This window comes from Palaemon carinicauda, chromosome 5, assembly GCF_036898095.1.
Source record: "Palaemon carinicauda isolate YSFRI2023 chromosome 5, ASM3689809v2, whole genome shotgun sequence".
Lineage (NCBI taxonomy): Eukaryota > Metazoa > Arthropoda > Malacostraca > Decapoda > Palaemonidae > Palaemon > Palaemon carinicauda.
This window is the reverse complement of record NC_090729.1, coordinates 116,920,114-116,941,668: the sequence shown is the minus strand read 5'-3', so window position 1 is coordinate 116,941,668 and position 21,555 is coordinate 116,920,114. Positions and strand designations below refer to the sequence as shown.

The following is a 21,555-nucleotide window of genomic DNA, read 5'->3' as shown; positions in this document are numbered from 1 at the left end:
TAGTGTTGTATTCCTTGAACTAGAAGAGACTACTTTTTGAAAATCCTAGAGTTTTATGCACTGGTATTGTCATAAGGTATTAGTACATGAATTTCTTTTACTTAAGTTTTTGTGACATATGCATTTCATTAATTGGCTGGGCGGTTGCTTGTATACAGGATTGTTTGCTTTCACGGTAATTTTCTATTCTTTACAGCTGATCCTGTTTTCTGTGATTCCAATACTTATCATTATATTTGTGATACTGGAGCATTATGACAAACTTACACTTAGTTGGTCTGTATACCCATGTGGCATTCTGGTGTTTGTGTATGCACTCGTCATTCAAATTATTGCTCATCTGCTCCGTACGCAGACGTCTAAGACACAAGAAGTTGAACACGTAAGTATATCTGTCTCACAAGATTTTATTTTACAAAGTAATGGAAATTTGATCGTTGGTATTTGAAATAGCATTAAGTAAATGCTGCATGGTAGATATGGAGGAAAAACATTCACAGCAAATATACTTGAGACAAAGGTAATTGAATTTAACAAGCATTCCATAGTTTTGTCAGTGATTAAATAGTTTCTTCTGAGAGACTTTGTGTACAGTTAATAATTTTTTATTATTGCATTAAATATGATTCCCCTTGGAGTGGTGATCCAGTGTCCTGAAGTAATCTGATAAAAATGGAATGCAGGAAACCACTTTAATAATGCATTCTTATTTCATTATAGTATCTCACTGAGAGCACAGTTTCTCTTGATTTTTCATATAGCTTTTTTACTTTAAGGTAATATTTATTTTATTAAGTAGAGTAAAATGTGTTCGTATTTGATACAAACCTTTGATTTCACCAAAATATGGAACTATTACATTTACCTTTGGTCTTGAAGTGAAAGAGTGTGCAATACATTGTTGATTTAAACTGTGATCTGCCTTATTGATTTTTTTACCTCATTTACTTGGTCATTCTCAATCAACATTTGGTTGTTCATGTTTTACTCATAAAATTGTGTCAATTTGTAACTACAGAGTATTTCAGGGCTACTAACTAACCAATGGAAGGTCCCTTCCCTCAGATGCACGCAGTATAGGCTACATGTATTAAATGCGCACTTATAAGCAGGACTTGGTTAGCGTAATATATCTTATGTATATTTATCTGGACAAGGTTTATGCTATTGAGCTATTTATCTGTCGTCTCTGACACTGGATTGTTCAGCATAATCATAACAAAAATTGTAAATATGTAAATGAGCAGACAAATAAGAACAACATGTGTAGCATACGTTTGTTTACGACTGCCATATCAAATATAAGAAAACTGATTATGTAGTGGTTGGGAATCATAGAAAATGGTGGAATTACTGTGTAGTATATGGTTTATTAAAATAAATAGCATACCCTGAAATTTTTAAAGAGAATGGTTGCCCACGAGACTAAGCTTGCATGAATACAGTATACAAAAAGTAATAAAACAAATTGTTATAAGGAAAGAAGCTATTTAGAACATGAAATATAGACACTACTGTATTATCCAAAAATGCAATAATCTGAATTTCAAAAATCCCAACCAGATTTTGGAACTTGCTCTCTTTAAGGCGAGCGCTATGAGAGTCTTGTATTTTACCTCAGCGGTGGGGTAGGATAGCTTGATAGTGATACAGTAGTGGTATGTGTCGTCCGTTACGTACCGACATCCTGCCAAAATTGTAAACCAGGCTTAACCCTCTTAAGGATTCAGTGACGCACCAGTGTAGCTACGGTTTATAGAAAATTTATTCAGCTTTTAATGGAATTTTTAGTTTCCTTTGTTAGTTATGCTACAAAACTTTGGCATAAGTTGGATGACACGTGACATCATTACTCACCCGAAAAAACTTTCCAAGTGTTTAGCCTGACAGCTATTTTGTCATAGCTGCTATCTGATGGGTTTATGATGGAGTAATCAGGTTTCTATAATATGGAACTAGTCTTTAATTACGCTAGTTAATTAATTACACTAGTTAATCACACTCCGGGCAAGCCTCGTACCCTCTGATTATCCGATGAGAGGCTGAAGGTTCAGGCAATATTAGTGTTGGAGAATAGTGTTTCTTAGTTATGTTTTTTTTTTCCTGAAAATTCTCTGTGTTTGGGGAATATCACAGACCATGAGGGGTCAACATAATTGATGTGTTTGTATAACATTTTTGTTTTATAATTATTTTTTGTCAGTTTTCACATATAGCGCTACAGTACTTACTACTGTAACTCTTAACTTTCATTAGGTAATTTATTAACCCTTTTTATAATATGTACATTTTCATAATGCAAAGTTTGGATTTTACTCATTCTGATTTGCAATACAGTATATATTTTTGTTCTCATATTAATGCATTGTTTTTTCTTACAGGTAAACTTAGCTGTAGATGAAGAATTCCTGGAGTTTGACTCACCATTTGGTCCAAAAACTTGGTCATTCCTTATTCGACAGAAGAAAGCAAAATTGAATATTATCATTCATTCCATTATTGCTGGGGTTGTTGGAGGAGTATCAGTTTTTTATATTAGACCTGTTTCTACGGTACATATTAATGTGGTAGGTACAGTTATCTTATTTACAGATATCTAAGTAGACTTAATGACACAAACCAAAACACTTAAGTAGTTAATGATAGTTCAATTCAATTTATTGAGTTGCAAGTCAGATGATGAGGCAACATGTTTTATTAAAGAACATTAAGTCATATGCACACTTCTTACCACAAGCTCAATAATTTTTTGTATTGTTTGCAACTTCACCATCCTTGTGAGCTAAGGAATGGGGTTTTGGTGTAGCCTGCCTATGAGTTTATTTGCTGAGTCTTCAGCAGCTATTGCCTGGCCCTCCTTGGTCCTAGCTTGGGTGGAAACAGGGCTTGGGTGCTGATCATATGTATAAGTTTATATAGGAAATATTTACTTAGATGTTATTAATGTTCTTAAAATATTTTATTTTTCCTTGTTTCCTTTCCTCACTAAGCTATTTTCCGTGTTGGGGCCATTTGGCTTTAGCATCCTGCTTTTCCAACTAGGGTTGTAGCTTAGCAAGTAATAATAACAACAATAACAATTGTCCTGCTAGGACATTGTCACTGTCTCTTGCCTTTGTCATTCATGAGCAAGACTTAAAGTTATGTAGTAAATCATCATTTATTTTACAGACAGCATGATTGAAACTTTTGTATTTTATTGATATCAATCTCTTTACAGCCCTGGGGAGCTTCACTTGCTTTTACCGTTCTTGGGGTCTTTACTGCAAGCGTTGGTTTATGGCCTTTGATAGGAGGTGCACCACCAGAGCCTGCTTCCTTTCACCCTCTCCCTTGGGACTTGGCTGGACTGTCCCGTCCTCTTCACATGATCATCTGCATAGTAGTTCATACTGTTGCGAGGTAAGCAATGTTGTCTCTTGTTATCTTTGTTAGTTAATTGGAGGAGGTAATGATATTGCTTACGTCTGTGTGCACATTGACAATATATGTCTAAAAGAGATTTGGATGAAAGAGGGTTAACCCATTGATTGTGTGTCTCCTTATGAGGGTTAGTTTTTTTGTGTAGATCAATGGCTTAATCTTTTGTTAACATCAAAACCACATTTTCTCATGTGCAAAAAGAAATTAATTTTCTTTGTATGAGAGAATTTTTAACTAGGATAAAACCATCTGTTCGTTATTTGGTACAATTTGATATATTCATGCAGAGTGCCTTTGATTAACCAACTCTGTATTGAGTGTATATGTTAGAGTATATAATGAAGTTGTTTCACATGAATTACAAACTATTTACATTTCCTAATGCCTTTGTCTTTGAGAGATAGACAAAGACAGTTGGACTGATGGACAGACAAGTAGTACACTAAGCTCAGAAAGTGAATCACTTCCTCTAATGGTGAGGCACGTTCAGATGATAGCTGACCAGTTCAAGATTTCCAAACATTAAAGGAAACTAGCATTTAGTAAAGGGGAAAATCCATCCAAAGATTAGGCTAAATAATTATAGTGCTGATAATGGAGGTATTGCCTCTCTAGCTATTAACAAACTTACGAGGTTTGATAGTAATGAGCTTCATAAGCTGTTTACCTCTTTTCCTTCATTTGTTAAAACCAGGAAGACAAATTTAAGAGGAGTATCCTTCTAACTCGGTTTATTCTTCAATGGGTTACTTTTCCCTGTTGGGAGCCCTTGGGCTTATAGCATCTTGCTTTTTCATCTAGGGTTATAGCTTAGCTTGTAATAATAATAATAATAATAATAATAATAATAATAATAATAATAAAAATAATATAAATAATAATAATAATAATAATAATAATAAACTAGACATCTTAGCGAATCAGTTAAAGTGAAAAAAAAAAACATTCTTCCAAACAGATGGTCTTTGTATTAGTGTGTCTAGAAATTTATAATTGGTGGGAATCACCAAATGTAGACATTTTTGGAACGTTCCTCATCAAGAAGATAGAGGTGTTTTGCTCACCACCTCCAAATCCTTAGCTGTGGAGGTGGGTGCTCTATTACAGGACTGGTTGAATCTGGATCTGTAGACTTTTCTTCCTTTCTCAGTGATTTGAGCTTTGATAAAGAAGTTCAGTGTATCTACAAATAGCAGGATGACTGGTGGCCCCTTTTAGGTGGCAAAGATAGTTGTTTACATATATGTGGACTTGTTGTCGGAATGTGCAAGGCAGTTGCCACACTAAACCAGTCTTCTCAGACATATGGTTTCGAGGTTGGTGCATTCAAATCCATACGCGCTACATCTAACCGCTTGGAGACAGTCCACTGTGTTCTCTGTGACAGTGAGTTGTCAATGTCCTCTGGTTTTCATATCTTGTGTTACAAAAGGCAGTCAACTAATAATGTGTGTCAAAGGCAATGAAATATTTATTTAAAATGCTTCTAATCAAGGATTCTTTCAATGAATAAAAGTAGTTAGGATAACATGGTCAAGTTTTGTCAGTTCTTTTTTCATGAAAGGAAACTGTCCATTTCAGCTATCAAGGGTTATAGAATACCATACTCATACATGTAGGGTTATCTGCTTTGGGTATTATTGCAGATGTATTCAGGTCTTTTAATATTGAGAAATCTGCGGTTGTCGGAACGATTTGTTGGAATCTAGATGTAGTATAACTATATTAAAAGGGTTCACGTTTTTAACCTTTAAAAAATCTTTCTGTTAAAGACCAAAGCTAAAACTTTTCCTGTTTAACTTTAGTGTCAGCTAAAAGCATTAGTGAACTTCAAGCTCTATCATATAATGTAGGTTTGGAAGAAAAGATGATTTTATCTTCAGCCTACATTCTAAGCTAAGAATGATTTTTTAAGATGAAGGGTTTGCCTCAATTATTTCATATTTCCTCTTTGGAAAAGAAAGTTGTTGATAAGTCAGAGTATAAATTTGTTTGTCCTGTGAGAGCTATGTTATTTGGACAAGACTAAACACATTTAGGGAATTTCCCTAAATCATTTTGTTTGGTTAGGATATTGAATAAAATGGTTTATGTTTATAGAAGGGTTGTATTTGGGAACACAATCTGGAGGCTCAAATTATAACACATTTTGTTTGGTAACTGTTAGTTATTGTGGTACTAGACTAAGTGGTTAGTCTCGGAGGCTAGATAAGTTTATAATTTTAGGACTTTACATTTTTATCTTTTCCCTCACTGGCTTACATATATCAATGTGGGGGAATTTGCATCATAAACAGGGGAAACACGTCCGAACGTTCACGGGTGCTAACAAGGAATGATGGGAGAAGGATAGGTAGTGGTGGTTGGGGGGGGGGGGGGGGGGGGGGGAAGGCAGTTGCTGTAGTGAACGACACCTCGTAGGAACGGGGGATTTTGAGGAGGGAGAAGTCTAATAGGAAGGGGACCTCTGGTAGTGGTGTCACTCGCCCTAGTTTTAATGCCGACACCCTTTAGGGGTGAGCGAGCTGGATATATTCCTGGCATTCCATGCAACTTTTTTATCTGGTATATTTAGCAGTATTTATACCTTTGAAATGGTGCTTTAAGGAGCATTTCACTGGGCGACACAGGTTCCTCGCCCAGAAATAGATTTTTCCTTCGTCAAAATCCCTTTTAAGTGATATTTCTTATTTCTATACTCACCTGATGTTCATATGCATGTGCCTCCTGCTGCTTATTGATTAGTGATGTCAAGAGGGTAAGGAATACTGTAGTTTCGACTTCGAGAATGACAAGACAAAGGGGCTGTAGCGTACTCATGCTGAGGTTATTGCCATTAACTGCCAGACTGTCTCCTTACTCTACTAGAAGCCTAAGCCTTTTAAAAGGAAAGAAAATGAGAAATGTTTTAGTATTTTTGGTACTAAACCAAGTTTCGAGAGAGAAGCATAAAAGAATATCAGGCGAGTATAGAAATAATAGATTTTATTAAAATTTTAGTTCTCATTCCAACACAATACATTTATAAAAAGTTAGCGATTTTAGTGATAGAAATTACAGTGGTTGCATTGCACTAAAGTATTGTATTCCTCATTCTTCCTGGTCATCAGAAAAATTGCACGAAGTGATTATGTTCAGTGAGTGAATCCTGGACTCCTTCTGTTAATCACTTTTACAGGACAACTAGTGATTTAACGCTTATGTTAGGCCAGCTCTGAATTTTGCCTTAATGGTATTGAGCATGTTTTGTAATTTGTACTGTAATAATTTCTTATCCTCTGCTGACTTATAAATTTGTCAGGAAAGTTATTTGTTTTTATCTATGAAATAAACTTGATAAAAGTTATCCTTTCAATACTCTAATGGACTGAAAAGAGAAAGGGTGAATTCGGTTTTTAATCATTCATGCAATACACAACCCTGATACTGTCAGTGCTAGAAAGGAAAATTAAATTTACTTCACTATTATATACAAACTAAGGCTCATGAATAATCTTTTACTAATGTTGACTTATATTAGAATTATTGAGTATATTAGATGTTCTTTGAATTATAGCTATTAATTGCTCAATGTTTATTCATTACTGATGAATTTTGAGACTTCTTTTGGTATAGTCACAAAATATTTATTGGAATTAATTTATTTCAGTTATTTGCCATCTGTAACGTGGCTGTTTGTGCTTGATGTATTTTTCCATTTGGTTTTTGCCTCGTGTTCGATTTTATGGCTACTGGGTATTCTTCCTCCAATTGATGCCTTTATCTTCTGGATTTTAGAGCAATGGCTAGTGATAGCATTGGGTAAGTGTTTATAAGTGTTTTTGTTTTTTTGGTAGCATAAAAAGTTAGTGATGATTAATAGAATTTTAATGAGATGTACCGTATATACTCGTGTAACAGCCGATCTCGCATATTGTGCAACCCCCGAATTTTCACCTATAAAATATGATCTTATCATATATCTCGTGTATCATGCAAGCTACTTTTTGAGAAACTTAATTACAACCGATTAATATTTTTACACCATTTCTTCATTCCATCTTCTACTTCAATGGGCTAGAAAATTAAAAGATGAGGTTAAGAGTATCATTAGTAACATTATATTCATTGCGTAAACGCATACAGCCACAATAACAACGAAAAAAAAGTTTTGTGATAAACACTTGAATCAGATAGCAGCTGTTTTGTTGGCATGTCGATATCGTACGATAGTAATCAGTGTAGCATAAGACTGGCATTTTACATTATACCCTTATTCACAATCGAGAAAAGATCAAGAAAATATACTGCCAAATATAAACTAACATGCTGTAAATGAAGGCGAGAAAACAAACAATATTCATAGCTGCTATTCTGTTTAGAATCGGAGAAAACTGTGTCGGAAACTGGAGGAAACAAAAGAGAAATCTATCGGAACCTTTGAATTTGCAAATCGCGTGATTAAATGTAAATGCCGAATTTCGAAGATAAGTTTACAGTATCTGAAAACAGAGAATATAGTTTTATGACACGATATACGTAGTTTGTTAAGATATATAATCAAGCATCACAGTGCTAAAAGAAAAAAAAACTATAAATTATCCTACATAGGCAACATGAATGAAACTCTGGTTAACTCAACAGTAAATGAAACTATTGAAATTAGTATGCTATTTGGAAAATTATTGATCAAATAATAATTGTTACTTTTAGGAAATATGAAATATTCTTCTGTGGTTTGCCTTAATCAGCTGATTTGGAAAGCGTACAGGAGAGTCAATCAACTTTCAAACGTAAACAATGGAAAAGATTATAATTCGCATGGTTTTATTTATAGATACGATACTAAAGTATTTACGGGCTGCCCAGCGGCAAGAGCCCGTGTCTTATATATGGTAAGGCAATCTACACACACACACACACACACTAAAGTATGAATATTACATGCTTTGTGATAGGATACGATTAAGTATTACATCAATTTATTTCAAATCCGGTTTATTTCAAATATAAGCAGCTCTTCTTGGAGAAGGACACTCCAAAATCAAATCATTATTCTCTAGTCTTGGGTAGTGCCATAGACTCTGTACCATGGTCTTCCACTGTCTTGGGTTAGAGTTCTCTTGCTTGAGGGTACACTTGGGCACACTGTTCTTTATGCTTTCTCTTCCTCTTGTTTTGTTAAAGTTTTTATAGTTTATATAGGCAATATTTATTTTAATGTTGTTACTGTTCTTAAAATATTGTATTTTTCAATATTTAACTTAGCCGGTGATTATATAAGCTGCAGCTCTGCTGCTCGACAGAAAACTCTACGGAAAAAATCCGCCAGCGATCGCTATGCAGGTAGGGGGTGTACTTCAACAGCGCCATCTGTCGTGCAGGTACTCAGTACTCATTGTAAACAAAGAACTCAATTTTCTCTCTGTCGTGCTACCGGCAAGACCTACTAATTCGCTGTTGCTAACTGGATTTGTTTTCACAACTATTTGGTGAAGTACACTATTCTAGTTTTGAGCTTTCGCTGTGCAGGCTTTCTCTTCAATAAATCCTTGCATTCTTTTTTTGATATCGGATTATTTGTTGATGACTTTGGATAGTTTTTGAATTCCCCTTTGACCAAGCTCTGGGTGAGAGAGTTGAGTCCCTGGCTAGTGACCGTAACCAGCTCATGGCGGACGTCAAGGAGCTGAAGTGTAAAAGTGCAGTGGGAAGTGGTAAAGTGAGTGATAGTGTTGTGGATAGTGTTGCGCTTGAGGGTTCGTCTGTTCGTGCCTGTCGTCCTCCTAGTCCGGGACCTCTTGCAAGCTCCCAATTCAAAATGGCTGACCCTTCTCAAGTCCCAAAATTCAGGAAGTGTAATGCTAGGGACTGTTCAAGGCGTCTTCCGAAGGCCTCTATCGATCCTCACACCGTTAGTTCCAATTGTCGGGATAAAACCTGTCAATTGGAAGATCGATGTGAGGAATGCGTTGGGCTTTCGGAATTCGATTTTATCGAATTCCAAAAATATACACGTAGGCTAGAGAGAGAGAGAGTCAGGAGAAGTTCATCTCGTTCTGTTGATTTTTCCTCTCCTCATGCCCCACAACCTATTCCTTCCCCTGTAGTGGTTGCTCCTGATCCCCCTTCTGGCACTCAGGAACCTTCGATGGCTGACATGATGCGTGCCATCCAGCAATGTCGTACGACCAATGGGTTCGAGAGGCTTTAATCAGCGAACAGACGTTCCCTCCGTGGTTTCGGGCGTATCTACCCAAGATCGCCCCACCCACACAAAGACGAGAGAGCCCATTTATTCCTCGTCTGCGGAAGAGGTTTCTCGTAAGAAACCATGGACCAAGGTCTCACGACCTCTTAAGCGCAAGTCGGTCCCTTCCGCGCAAGTCCAACGGCCCAGTTGTAGCCACTGGGTCAGTTCGGACTCGCTGCAGTCTTCCGATGACTGCTCACCTCCTAAGAGAGGCAAAGCGGTACCGCCTCAGGCAGTTACACCGTCTGTCGCCGCACCTGCTCCTGCAGACCCTAAGTGGTCTTTGCTGCAGACCATGCAGTACCAATTAACGTCTCTGATGCAGGACTTTCGTGCGGAGAAGGTTGCTGCTGCACCAACCTCTTGCCTACAACCAACCACACTCTCGGTTGTGCGTCCTGTGGACGCTGAGGCAACCTTCTTGCGCACTCCAGCTGAGAGAGTCCCGCCACCCATGCGTTCCAGTGTACCCTGCCAGCCGCATGTTGACGTTCAGCGACGCACGGAACCTTCCGTTGACGTTCGCGAGGTACAACAACCGTCAGAGTTGTTTTGTTTTGACGCGGTGCGTCAACCTCCGCAACCCAGTGTGGTTGCCTCTGCTCGCCCACATCAGACTAGACAGTCTGGAGTAGACGCTGTGCGTCCCCGCGCTGCTATGGTTGTTGCCAGCTCACAGACTGGGCAACAGTTCCATGACGTTGCGTCCGGTTCAGTCACGCGTGCACCCGTGCGACCGGACTCAGCTAACCAGCCGATACCTACTCCATTGCCGCTTCCTCCTCAAATACTCGGATGATGGACTCTCTGATGATGACGATGCGGCACACGTTGATGAACCACATTCGGACCTTGACGAGCCCAATTCCACGCAACCCTCTTTGGACTTTAGAAAAGTTCTTGCTCTGTTCAAAGAGATGTTTCCGGACCAGTTTGTGTCTGTGGCTCCGCGCTCTCCTCCGTCAGAGTTTGCTTTAGGTACGCAGTCATCCTCGCCTGCCTTTACTAGACTCGTCCTCGCACGCTCGTCCAAGAGAGCTTTACGAGTTATAGGAGAGTGGATGCAGTCCAAAAAGAGTCTAGGGAAGACAGCCTTTACGTTTCCCCCTGCTAAACTCTCTTCCAGATCGAGCGTCTGGTATGCCACGGGAGAAGTTCTCGGCTTGGGAGTTCCTGCCTCTGCCCAGGGCGACTTCTCAAGTCTTGTAGACTCTCCCCGCAGGCTAGCCATGAGACGCTCTAAGATATGCTGGTCACCTTCGGACCTAGACCATCTGTTGAAAGGGATATTTAGAGCCTTCGAGGTCTTCAACTTTTTAGACTGGTGTCTGGGAGCTTTGAGCAGGAAGATCTCCCCGACTGAGAAGGAATCTTCCTTGCTCATCATGTCCTGCATGGACAAGGCCATACGTGACGGGTCTAGTGAGCTTGCTGCATCGTTCGTATCCGGAGTCCTCAAGAAGCGTGAGAACCTTTGCTCTTTCCTGTCAGCTGGAGTGACACCTTGTCAAAGATCCGAACTTCTGTTTGCTCCTCTCTCTAAGTGCCTTTTTCCAGAGGACTTGATTAAGGAGATTGCTGCTTCTTTGATACAGAAGGACACCCATGACCTGGTTGCGTCCTCTGCCCGCAAAGCCACCCCTTTGCCTACCTTGTCAGCTAGACCAAGGATGGACACTCCAGCGTCCCGATTTATTCCGCCCTTTCGTGGCAGAGCCTCCAGCAGAGGAGGTGCTCGTGCCGAAGGGAGACGTGGGAAGAAGAAAGGAACCAAGTCCTTTAAAGGCAGAGTCTGACTGCCAGCTTCTTCAGACAGCAGTGGGAGCCAGACTCAAGAACTTCTGGCAGACCTGGGAGAAGAGAGGCGCAGATGCACAATCTGTGAAGTTGCTCAGAGAGGGGTACAAGATCCCGTTTGTACGAAAACCCCCTCTAGCAACGTCTCCCATCGATCTCTCTCCCAGGTACAGAGAGGAAGACAAGAGACGAGCATTGAAACAGGAGGTGTCTCTCTTACTAGAAAAGGGAGCGGTAGTCAAAGTCCTGGACCATCAAACCCCGGGCTTCTACAACCGTCTCTTCTTAGTGGCAAAGAAGACAGGAGGGTGGAGGCCGGTGCTAGACGTCAGTGCGCTGAATGTCTTTGTCACAAAGCAGACGTTCGCCATGGAGACCACAAAGTCCGTTCTAGCAGCGGTCAGAAGGGAAGACTGGATGGTCTCTTTAGACCTAAGGGACGCATACTTTCACGTCCCCATCCACCCAGACTCCCAACCTTTTCTGAGATTCGTTTACGAAAAGGTTGTCTACCAGTTTCAAGCCCTGTGCTTTGGCCTAAGCACAGCTCCTCTTGTGTTTACGAGGCTGATGAGGAATGTAGCCAAATTCCTTCATTTAGCGGACATCAGAGCCTCCCTCTATTTGGACGACTGGCTTCTAAGAGCTTCTTCCAGTCGTCGCTGTCTGAAGGATCTAAAGTGGACTCTAGATCTGACCAAGGAATTGGGTCTCCTGGTCAATATGGAAAAGTCTCAAGTGGTCCCATCCCAAACTATTGTGTATTTAGGGATGGAGATTCACAGTCTAGCTTTTCGGGCTTTTCCGTCGGCCCCCAGAACAAGTCAAGCCCAGTTATGCATCCAGAACATGCTGAAGAAGGAACGATGTTCAGTCAGGCAGTGGATGAGTCTGATAGGGACACTATCATCCCTGGAACAGTTCGTATCGTTAGGAAGACTACAGCTCCGTCCTCTTCAATATCACCTAGCTGTTTACTGGAAAAAGGACAAGACGCTAGAAGCGGTCTCGATCCCCATTTCCGAGAAGATGAAGTCTTCCCTGACTTGGTGGAAGGACAGTATCAGCCTCAGAGAGGGTCTGCCCCTGGCTGTTCAGACTCCCAACCACGTTCTCTTCTTGGACGCATCGGACACGGGCTGGGGCGCGACATTAGACGGTCGGGAATGCTCGGGAACTTGGAACTCGAGTCAAAGGACAATGCATATCAACTGCAAGGAGCTACTGGCAGTTCATCTGGCCTTGAAAAGCTTCAAGTCTCTCCTTCAAGGCAAAGTGGTGGAGGTGAACTCGGACAACACCACGGCTTTGGCATACATCTCCAAGCAAGGAGGGACCCACTCTATGACGTTGTACGAGATCGCAAGGGACCTCCTCTCCTGGTCAAAAGATCTAAACATTTCACTAGTAACGAGGTTCATCCAAGGCAACTTGAATGTCATGGCAGATTGCCTCAGTCGGAAGGGACAAATCATTCCAACAGAATGGACCCTACACAAGGATGTGTGCAAGAGACTTTGGGCCACATGGGGCCAGCCTACCATAGATCTCTTCGCAACCTCGATGACCAAGAGGCTCCCAATATATTGCTCACCAATCCCGGACCCAGCAGCAGTTCATATAGATGCCTTTCTCCTAGATTGGTCACATCTAGACCTATATGCATTCCCCCCGTTCAAGATTGTCAACAAGGTACTGCAGAAGTTCGCCTCTCACGAAGGGACAAGGTTGACGTTAGTTGCTCCCCTCTGGCCCGCGAGAGAATGGTTCACCGAGGTACTTCGATGGCTAGTGGACGTTCCCAGAACTCTTCCTCTAAGGGTGGACCTTCTACGTCAGCCACACGTAAAGAAGGTACACCAAGGCCTCCACGCTCTTCGTCTGACTGCCTTCAGACTATCGAAAGACCCTCGAGAGCTAGAGGCTTTTCGAAGGAGGCAGCCAGGGCGATTGCTAGAGCAAGGAGGACATCCACCCTTAGAGTCTACCAATCGAAGTGGGAAGTCTTCCGAAACTGGTGCAAGTCAGTATCTGTATCCTCGACCAGTACCTCTGTAACTCAAATAGCTGACTTCCTCTTATACCTGAGGAAAGAACGATCTCTTTCAGCTCCCACTATCAAGGGTTACAGAAGCATGTTGGCATCAGTCTTCCGTCACAGAGGCTTAGATCTTTCCAACAACAAAGATCTACAGGACCTCCTTAAGTCTTTTGAGACCACGAAGGAGCGTCGTTTGGCTACACCTGGTTGGAATTTAGACGTGGTACTAAGATTCCTCATGTCAGAAAGGTTCGAGCCGCTACAATCAGCCTCCTTTAAAGATCTCACTTTAAAGACTCTTTTCCTGGTTTGCTTAGCCACAGCTAAAAGAGTCAGTGAGATTCACGCCTTCAGCAGGAACATCGGATTTTCATCTGAAACGGCTACATGTTCTTTACAGCTTGGTTTTCTAGCCAAAAACGAGCTACCCTCTCGTCCTTGGCCGAAATCGTTCGATATTCCAAGCCTATCGAATATGGTTGGAAATGAACTAGAAAGAGTCTTATGCCCTGTGAGAGCTCTTAAGTTCTATTTAAGACGAACTAAACCTTTACGAGGACAGTCAGAAGCTTTATGGTGTTCAGTTAAGAAACCATCGTTGCCTATGTCAAAGAATGCTTTATCCTATTTTATCAGACTGTTAATACGAGAAGCTCATTCCCATCTGAGTGAGGAAGACCAAGCTTTGCTGAAGGTAAGGACACATGAAGTTAGAGCTGTCGCAACTTCAGTGGCCTTTAAACAAAATAGATCTCTGCGAAGTATAATGGACGCAACCTATTGGAGAAGCAAGTCAGTGTTCGCGTCTTTTTATCTTAAAGATGTCCAGTCTCTTTACGAGAACTGCTACACCCTGGGACCATTCGTAGCAGCGAGTGCAGTAGTGGGTGAGGGCTCAACCACTACAATCCCCTAATTCCATAACCTTTTTAATCTTTCTCTTGAAATGTTTTTATTGTTGTTTTTGGGTTGTCCGGAAGGCTAAGAAGCCTTTCGCATCCTGGTTGATTTGGCGGGTTGTCAAATTCTTTTCTTGAGAAGCGCCTAGATTAGAGGTTTTGATGAGGTCCTGTGGTATGGGTTGCAACCCTTCATACTTCAGATCCTAGGGGTCGCTCAGCATCCTAAGAGGATCGCGAGGCTCCGTAAGGAAGACGTACTTAAAAAGGCAGAGTAATTGTTCAAGTCGACTTCCTTACCAGGTACTTATTTATTTTATTTTTGTTATTTTGATAACTTCTAAAATGAAATAAAAAATCCTTAGCTCATAATAATGTAAACATTTATTGCTGGTCTCTACCCACCCCCCTGGGTGTGAATCAGCTTATATAATCACCGGCTAAGTTAAATATTGAAAAATGTTATTTTGATAATAAAATAAATTTTTGAATATACTTACCCGGTGATTATATATTAAAGGACCCTCCCTTCCTCCCCAATAGAGACGCAGTGGACCGAGGAGAAAATTGAGTTCTTTGTTTACAATGAGTACTGAGTACCTGCACGACAGATGGCGCTGTTGAAGTACACCCCCTACCTGCATAGCGATCGCTGGCGGATTTTTTCCGTAGAGTTTTCTGTCGAGCAGCAGAGCTGCAGCTTATATAATCACCGGGTAAGTATATTCAAAAATTTATTTTATTATCAAAATAACATTTTTCCTTGTTTCCTTTCCTCACTGGGTTATTTTCCCTGTTGGAGCCCCTGGGCTTATAGCATCCTGCTTTTCCAACTAGGGTTGTGGCCTAGCAAGTTATAATAATAATAATAATAATGATAATAATAGTAATAATAATAATCTGTTTTTGACGTTTGTTAATAGTTTATATAGGACATATCTGTTTTGATGCTGTTACTGTTTTTAGAATGATATATTGTTAATTTATTCTCATCATTTATTTATTTCCCTATTTCCTTTCCTCACTGGTCTATTTTTCCCTGTTGGAGCCCTTGGGCTTATAGCATCTTGCTTTTCCAACTAAGGTTGTAGCTTGGCTAGTAATAATAATAATAATAATAATAATTATAATAATAATAATAGCTGTATTTTTTTTACCCTAGTAAACGGATATACAGTTTGAACGACAATGTAGCCTAGTCCAAGAGTTCATATGCTAATTTTATACCTCGTGTATGATGCGACCCCCTTGAATTCAGCTTCAAATTTAGTCTTCAAAACTCGCATGTTACGCGAGTATATACGGATTTTTAGTTTTGAAAATAAAACCTTTGAGCCAGATTTGGAAGAGGTAAAAGTTTTAATTTGTCTGGCTTTGAAACTACTTAATGATAATTAAGTCACACCTTTAGACTTATAGAGTGCCTCTATAGAATTTGTACTGAAGATTGGAACAAGGTAAAGCTCAAAGAATTTAGAATGTTAGGCTGGAAGAGACCCAAAAACAGTGGAGGAAAAGTGAGAGGCTAACGGCTATTTAGCCTGGGAGTAGGGTTATCGTAAAGAATCTTAAGTACGTCCTCACAAGCCACGTTGTAATTGTTTTTTATTATTCCATTTAATAACAGTTGGTTATCTTTACAAGCAAAATTTATGAATTTATGTAAATTGAGTGGTCCCTCTCCAGTAGTAAAATTAGTTGTTGGAGTTGTAATAAATAATATTCATGTGCCAACTGTAAATCATGTTACTTTCATTTTGCTCATATTATATTTGCTGATTAAAATGCTTTAATCGAATTTTTTATCAATTTATCATAGGTAGGAAAAGTTTTACATTTATGAAACCATCTGATGCAAATCTCATTACAGGAGGTTCTCCAATGTCTTCAAATATCCGACTCATACCACATGCATTTTTTGGGACTCTGTTCCTTTGTATGTCGGCTGCATTTCCTTCCTTCGAAGGACTAATGGTGTTTGCCTCTTGCATCCAATACCTCGTTAGCATAGATAGTGGTAAGTTTATTTTAATTACTTATTCTCTTAAGAGTACCGGATGTATACTTACTTATCCTCTTAGGAGTACTGGATGTACAGGTATACAGTACTTGTAACTTTTTCTAATTCATTTCTGGTGTTATTATAGTACAAATTATTTCCAATATATATTGTAAATAAATTTTAGTGGAGCTGTGGTTATGGGTCATCCAAAATCAAACCACAAATTCACTAATGATGCTAACATCCTCTTTGGCAGTTTTTAATTCTTCGTTTTGACTATTTTGTAAAATGTAAATCTTTTCTTAGTATGCCAGAAATAACTTGGATTAGGATTACAATATACTATGTATAGTATGTAGATTTGAGAACAAAGCCCTCAGAAGACTATTGGGAGTTGAATGGCAGGACAGGATTAGAAACGAAACTATAAGAGAGACTTCTTGAGTGCCACATGTGGATGAGATCATAGTGAGGGGTAGATGGAGATGGTTTGGGCATGCTCTTTGCACTCTCCAAGAGTGATAAGTTCACCAAACTTTCAACTGGACTCCACAGGGCACTAGAAGAGTTGGAAGAGCCAAGCCTACATGGCTGAGGACTATGAAGCGTGGAGTAGGAGATGATGAATGGAGAAGAACTGAATTAAAAGCTAAAGATAGAGACGACTGGGGAAATCTAACCGAGGCCCTTTCCGTCTATAGGCGTAGGGGGAGATGATGATGATAATATACAGTAACATCACAGACAGGATACTAAGAAAAGTATTGCCACAGCTTGCCACAGCCTAGGCTATGGGATAGGCCAAATTCTCAAATGCCATTTTACTGAAAGGGTTAATTAATTTAATTGCCATCCTTTTGGTTTACCCATAGATAAGGGGATCATCTATCATACTGTTCTCGCCACATGCCCCTAGAATGAGTCTGTAATCTGAGTTCCACATCCCTCATATAAGATTGAAAAAATATTTGAAACTTTCCTGTGTCTGCCATGAAGGTTGAAACTTCATCAAGAAAGTATGCATTTGAATCATGTTTCAGTATGACTTGACATTTTCATTTAACAGTATTAGATATGTCTTAAAATTCCAAGACAACAAATTTTGGTTAATAACATGCTGGCATTTGTTGTGACAAACACTGTTTTTGCTGAAGCATATGTGCTTTATTTTCCTAAAAATAAATATCAGTATTAGGACTATCTACTAACTACTCCTGTACTACCCATGAACTACTGCTGTACTACCTACAAGCTATTGCTGTACTACCTACGAGCTATTGCTGTACTACCTACTCTACTACTACTATTACTACTATCTCCTAACAACTATCATCTACTAAATACCACTACCTATTAACCACTACGACAGTAACTTTTAGAGATGTTTGTACAATTTTTGGTTCAAATATCTTGTGTAGGATAGTGCACAGTAATGACAACTTTTTGTATACCATACTACTGTATTGATATTGATATAACATGAAACCTCTTTAATTAGCCAAAGATTTTGGGCAATCAGTAGTACAGTACAGTGTATTGGATGCTTATGAATGAGACAAAGACAGACACAAAAATTTTTTTGGTAGTGTTACTGTATCCTTTGTATTAATATGTACTGTACAGCCATAAATCTCAATACGACCGCTGTGGAATATGTCGTACTGTATTTGGTATACTGTACGTCATGTTTTGAGGAGATAAAAATTTCTCGGGATGTGATGTGTTTGCTAGAATTTGTATGGATCATGACGAGTCACTGTATACCGGCATATACCCTTTTCACAATTGGAACAAAGTACTGCTCAGTCTGTGTACTGGCGTATACCATTTTCATAACTGGAACAAAGTACTCATCAGTCTGTGTACTGGCATATACCTTATTCACAATTGGAACAAAGCGCTGCTCAGTCTGTGTATCGGCATATACCCTATTCACAGTTGCAACAGAGCACTACTCCTTACTTTGCTTTTAGGTCTTGTTTACAGTAGTGGACAACTCTTGCTATAATTTTGTGAATTTTCATTGCTAGTCTTTTTTGTAATTTTAACGGGAATATTTTGCAGATTCATCCAGGATGTGTCCTAAGAAGGTTAGAGAGAAAAGGAAACCTTTAAAAAACTACAAACACAGTATCACTGTTAATGTGAAAAGAGAGATCATTAAAAAGTATAAAATCAGCATGGATGTTGCTGATCTTGCAGTGGCATACTGTATACCAATAACAGCAATGTTGATGATTGTGAAAAAATGCTGTCAAATCAGCAAACACTGCAATGGGGGGAAAATTTATTACAAGAAAATTCATTAACATTAGATAAGGTTGAAATTATTTTTGATATGGTTAACCAATAAAACAGTTAGTTTGTGATGGTGTTTCAGAGGCTATAGTTTGTGAGAAGGCTGAAGTGTTACATGCTGATTTTTAAAAGACAAGCTAGAGAGCGAAGTTTTTCAAACCACCCTTCACTGGTTTAATAATTTCAAGAAGAGGTTTGGCATACTTGTGTTGTGTGGCATGAGGAAGTGGCTAGTGCCAACAAAAACACTGCAAAGGAATTTGTTACCGAGTTTGGCGAGGTTTTAGAGGGTGAGGGTTTTATTCTCCAACTAGTTTCTATTTATGCCAATACAATGCCAAAGAAGACCTCTCTTATACGAGGGTTTCAATGAGAAGTTTTAGCCCCCTAATGTGAATTGTATTATTCAGCTCATGGACCAACAGGTCTTTTAAAATTTTAAGAAACTACTGTACTAAAGTACACTTCTTTAAGGTGGTTTGAAGTAACCTCTGGCAGAATTTTAATCAAGATAATTATGGAAAAAGCATTTTAATATTGTGCATTGTATAACTTAAACACAAAGCCTTGGTAGGAAGTTTCCTATAACTTAATCTGGAGGAGTATGTGTCCAGAAACTGTAACTGAAAAGGGCTTTAAGATCATAGCGACTGTATCTATTGTAGAGGATATTTTGCAGAAAAATACCATCGCAATAAAGCTCTAACAAGCCGTTACCTTATTGTGTGGAGTAACCAGACAATGTCAAACTTCTGGAGCATTCTTGGAAGAAAGCAAAAACAAACTTGACTGGAAAGGATTTTAGTAAAACTCAAACTTGATGAGCTTGAATCAGGCCCAAGTAAAGATAAAAGACAGGAAAGAAAAATTGCAAAGCCTCTCAGAATTTCACTGTCCTTGTGTTTTAATGGAAGGGAACTCCCCTTCCAAAGAATAATGTCACCTCCTCCCCTCCCTTATTACCATCCTCGTTGGCTATTAACCCTTTTACCCCCAGGCTATTTGGAACTTTCCAACCCTTAACCCCCAGGCATTTTTTTTTTTCCAAGCACATTTTGCAATATGTACTTTTTTAATTGCTCTAACAGCCTTAGTTTTCGTCATAGAGAGGTCAGGTTGGTCTCATTCTTTTGGAAACTGCCTGAAGTTTCTCATAAAGTTATCAAAAATATGCAAAAAAAAATGTAAATAGCAGTTTTTTGTAAGGACGTACCAGTACGTCCATGGGGGTAAAGGGATGAGTTTTGTGAAACGTACCAGTACGTCCATTGGGGGTAAAACGGTTAACTCCTCTCAGCAAGGTTAAATTATTTTAGATTTTATTTTTGTTTAATTTAATTTTGATTTATGAATTTATTTCATTTTATGTAAGCATTTTAATAATAATGCTAATTTATTTTGTTCAAATCTACTGATGTATTATATGCCATGTAAAGTGTAATGTTTTATTTAGTACTCTATAACAGATTTCCATTCCCCTTATTTCTTAATAGAGAAAAAATTGTTTGGTATACAATACATAGTTTACAGTATAATTCGTACATTTTGTAATGAATTAATGATGTATACCAAGCTACCACTACAGTATACTGTACTTGAATACCAGTAGGTAAGAAGATTGAAATTAGACTACAGTATAGTGGTTAGTGCTATGAATGAAGAATGAAAGAGGTAATAATTTGTTCAGAATATGCCCGCCTAATTTGGGGTGCTTCTTATATCCCTGTAAATACAGTACCATACACAGTACGATACCAATACATAATCACTTTTGAAAAATTGTGTATTGGCCTGTCTTATTACCTCTCTAAGGAAGTTGGAAGGAGGTTATGTTTTTACTTTTGTGTGTGTGTTTGTGAATAGCTTCCTGGCCACAATTTTAATCGTAGAGTAATGAAACTTGCAGGGATTAACTGTTATGTAAAAAGCTGGAAATGATTAAATTTTGTAAGGTCAAGGTCAAAGTCCAATTCTGGTAATTAGCCATAATTTTGGACATCATTGTCACAGAGACTTCAAACTTGGTTCATTTTTTAGTGTATGAAAATCTGCGCCAATTCATACATTTTAAGGTCTAGGTCAAGGGTGAGCAAAAGGTTGAGAAATAAGCTGCCGTGGAGGTCTGTGCTCTACTGAGTGCCCCTATAGTTATGGCCTATATTTACATTGGTTAACCTGGCTGTTATTATGAGCTATAATTAGAGTTTTGATTTTTAAAAATTACATTGCTTAACCTGTCTGTTATTATAAGTCATAATTACTGTTTTAATTTTTTTTAAATTACATTGCTTAACCTGTCTGTTATTATGAGCTATAATTAGAGTTTTAATTTCAGGGTGGATATTGTCATCGCTGTTATCCCCAGGAGTCAAGTTTGTAACTGGTTTGACTGGGAAATACCAAGAAACGCTACCTGTAGCTGGGAAACCTTCCTTAAGAGTAAAGACCTGCCGACGGGAGCTTGTTCTTTACGTATCCATTTTAGTGGCAATTGTTGGACTGAGTTTAGGTTGCCAGTTGCCAAATATAGGTTGGTATGCAGCAAACATGAACGCTACAAAAATTAAATCAAGGAATACTACTGTTCGAAGACCTGTGAATGCAACAACGGATGCTAATGGAGATTTAATCAACTTGCCTGTTCTATTTCAGGTGAGTTGTGCTTTGAATATGTATATGTAATAAATAAAACATTCATTGGATGGTAGGAATATTATTTACAGTAGTATAACTGCCTTTATTATTGAAACTTTTGAGACGTTAGAAACATGGTGTCTGGAAAACACTGATGTAAGATAACTAATATCATTGTTTTATATATTTTGTATTGTTGGCAGGTAAATTTTTTCTGTGAAAATTTTAG

The 21,555-nt window shown here is 38.9% G+C and overlaps 1 protein-coding gene across 1 annotated transcript in view; it reads left to right on the top strand.

Annotated features, from left to right (window-relative positions):
- Positions 1-21,555, top strand: part of pcx (pecanex) — a 56,721-nt gene that overhangs the window by 6,094 nt on the left and 29,072 nt on the right. The window contains exons 3-8 of the mRNA XM_068373968.1: positions 197-382; positions 2,382-2,567; positions 3,221-3,402; positions 7,073-7,224; positions 16,263-16,409; positions 21,028-21,344. Coding sequence (XP_068230069.1) covers positions 197-382; positions 2,382-2,567; positions 3,221-3,402; positions 7,073-7,224; positions 16,263-16,409; positions 21,028-21,344 — 1,170 coding nt within the window. The remainder of the gene's footprint in view (positions 1-196; positions 383-2,381; positions 2,568-3,220; positions 3,403-7,072; positions 7,225-16,262; positions 16,410-21,027; positions 21,345-21,555) is intronic.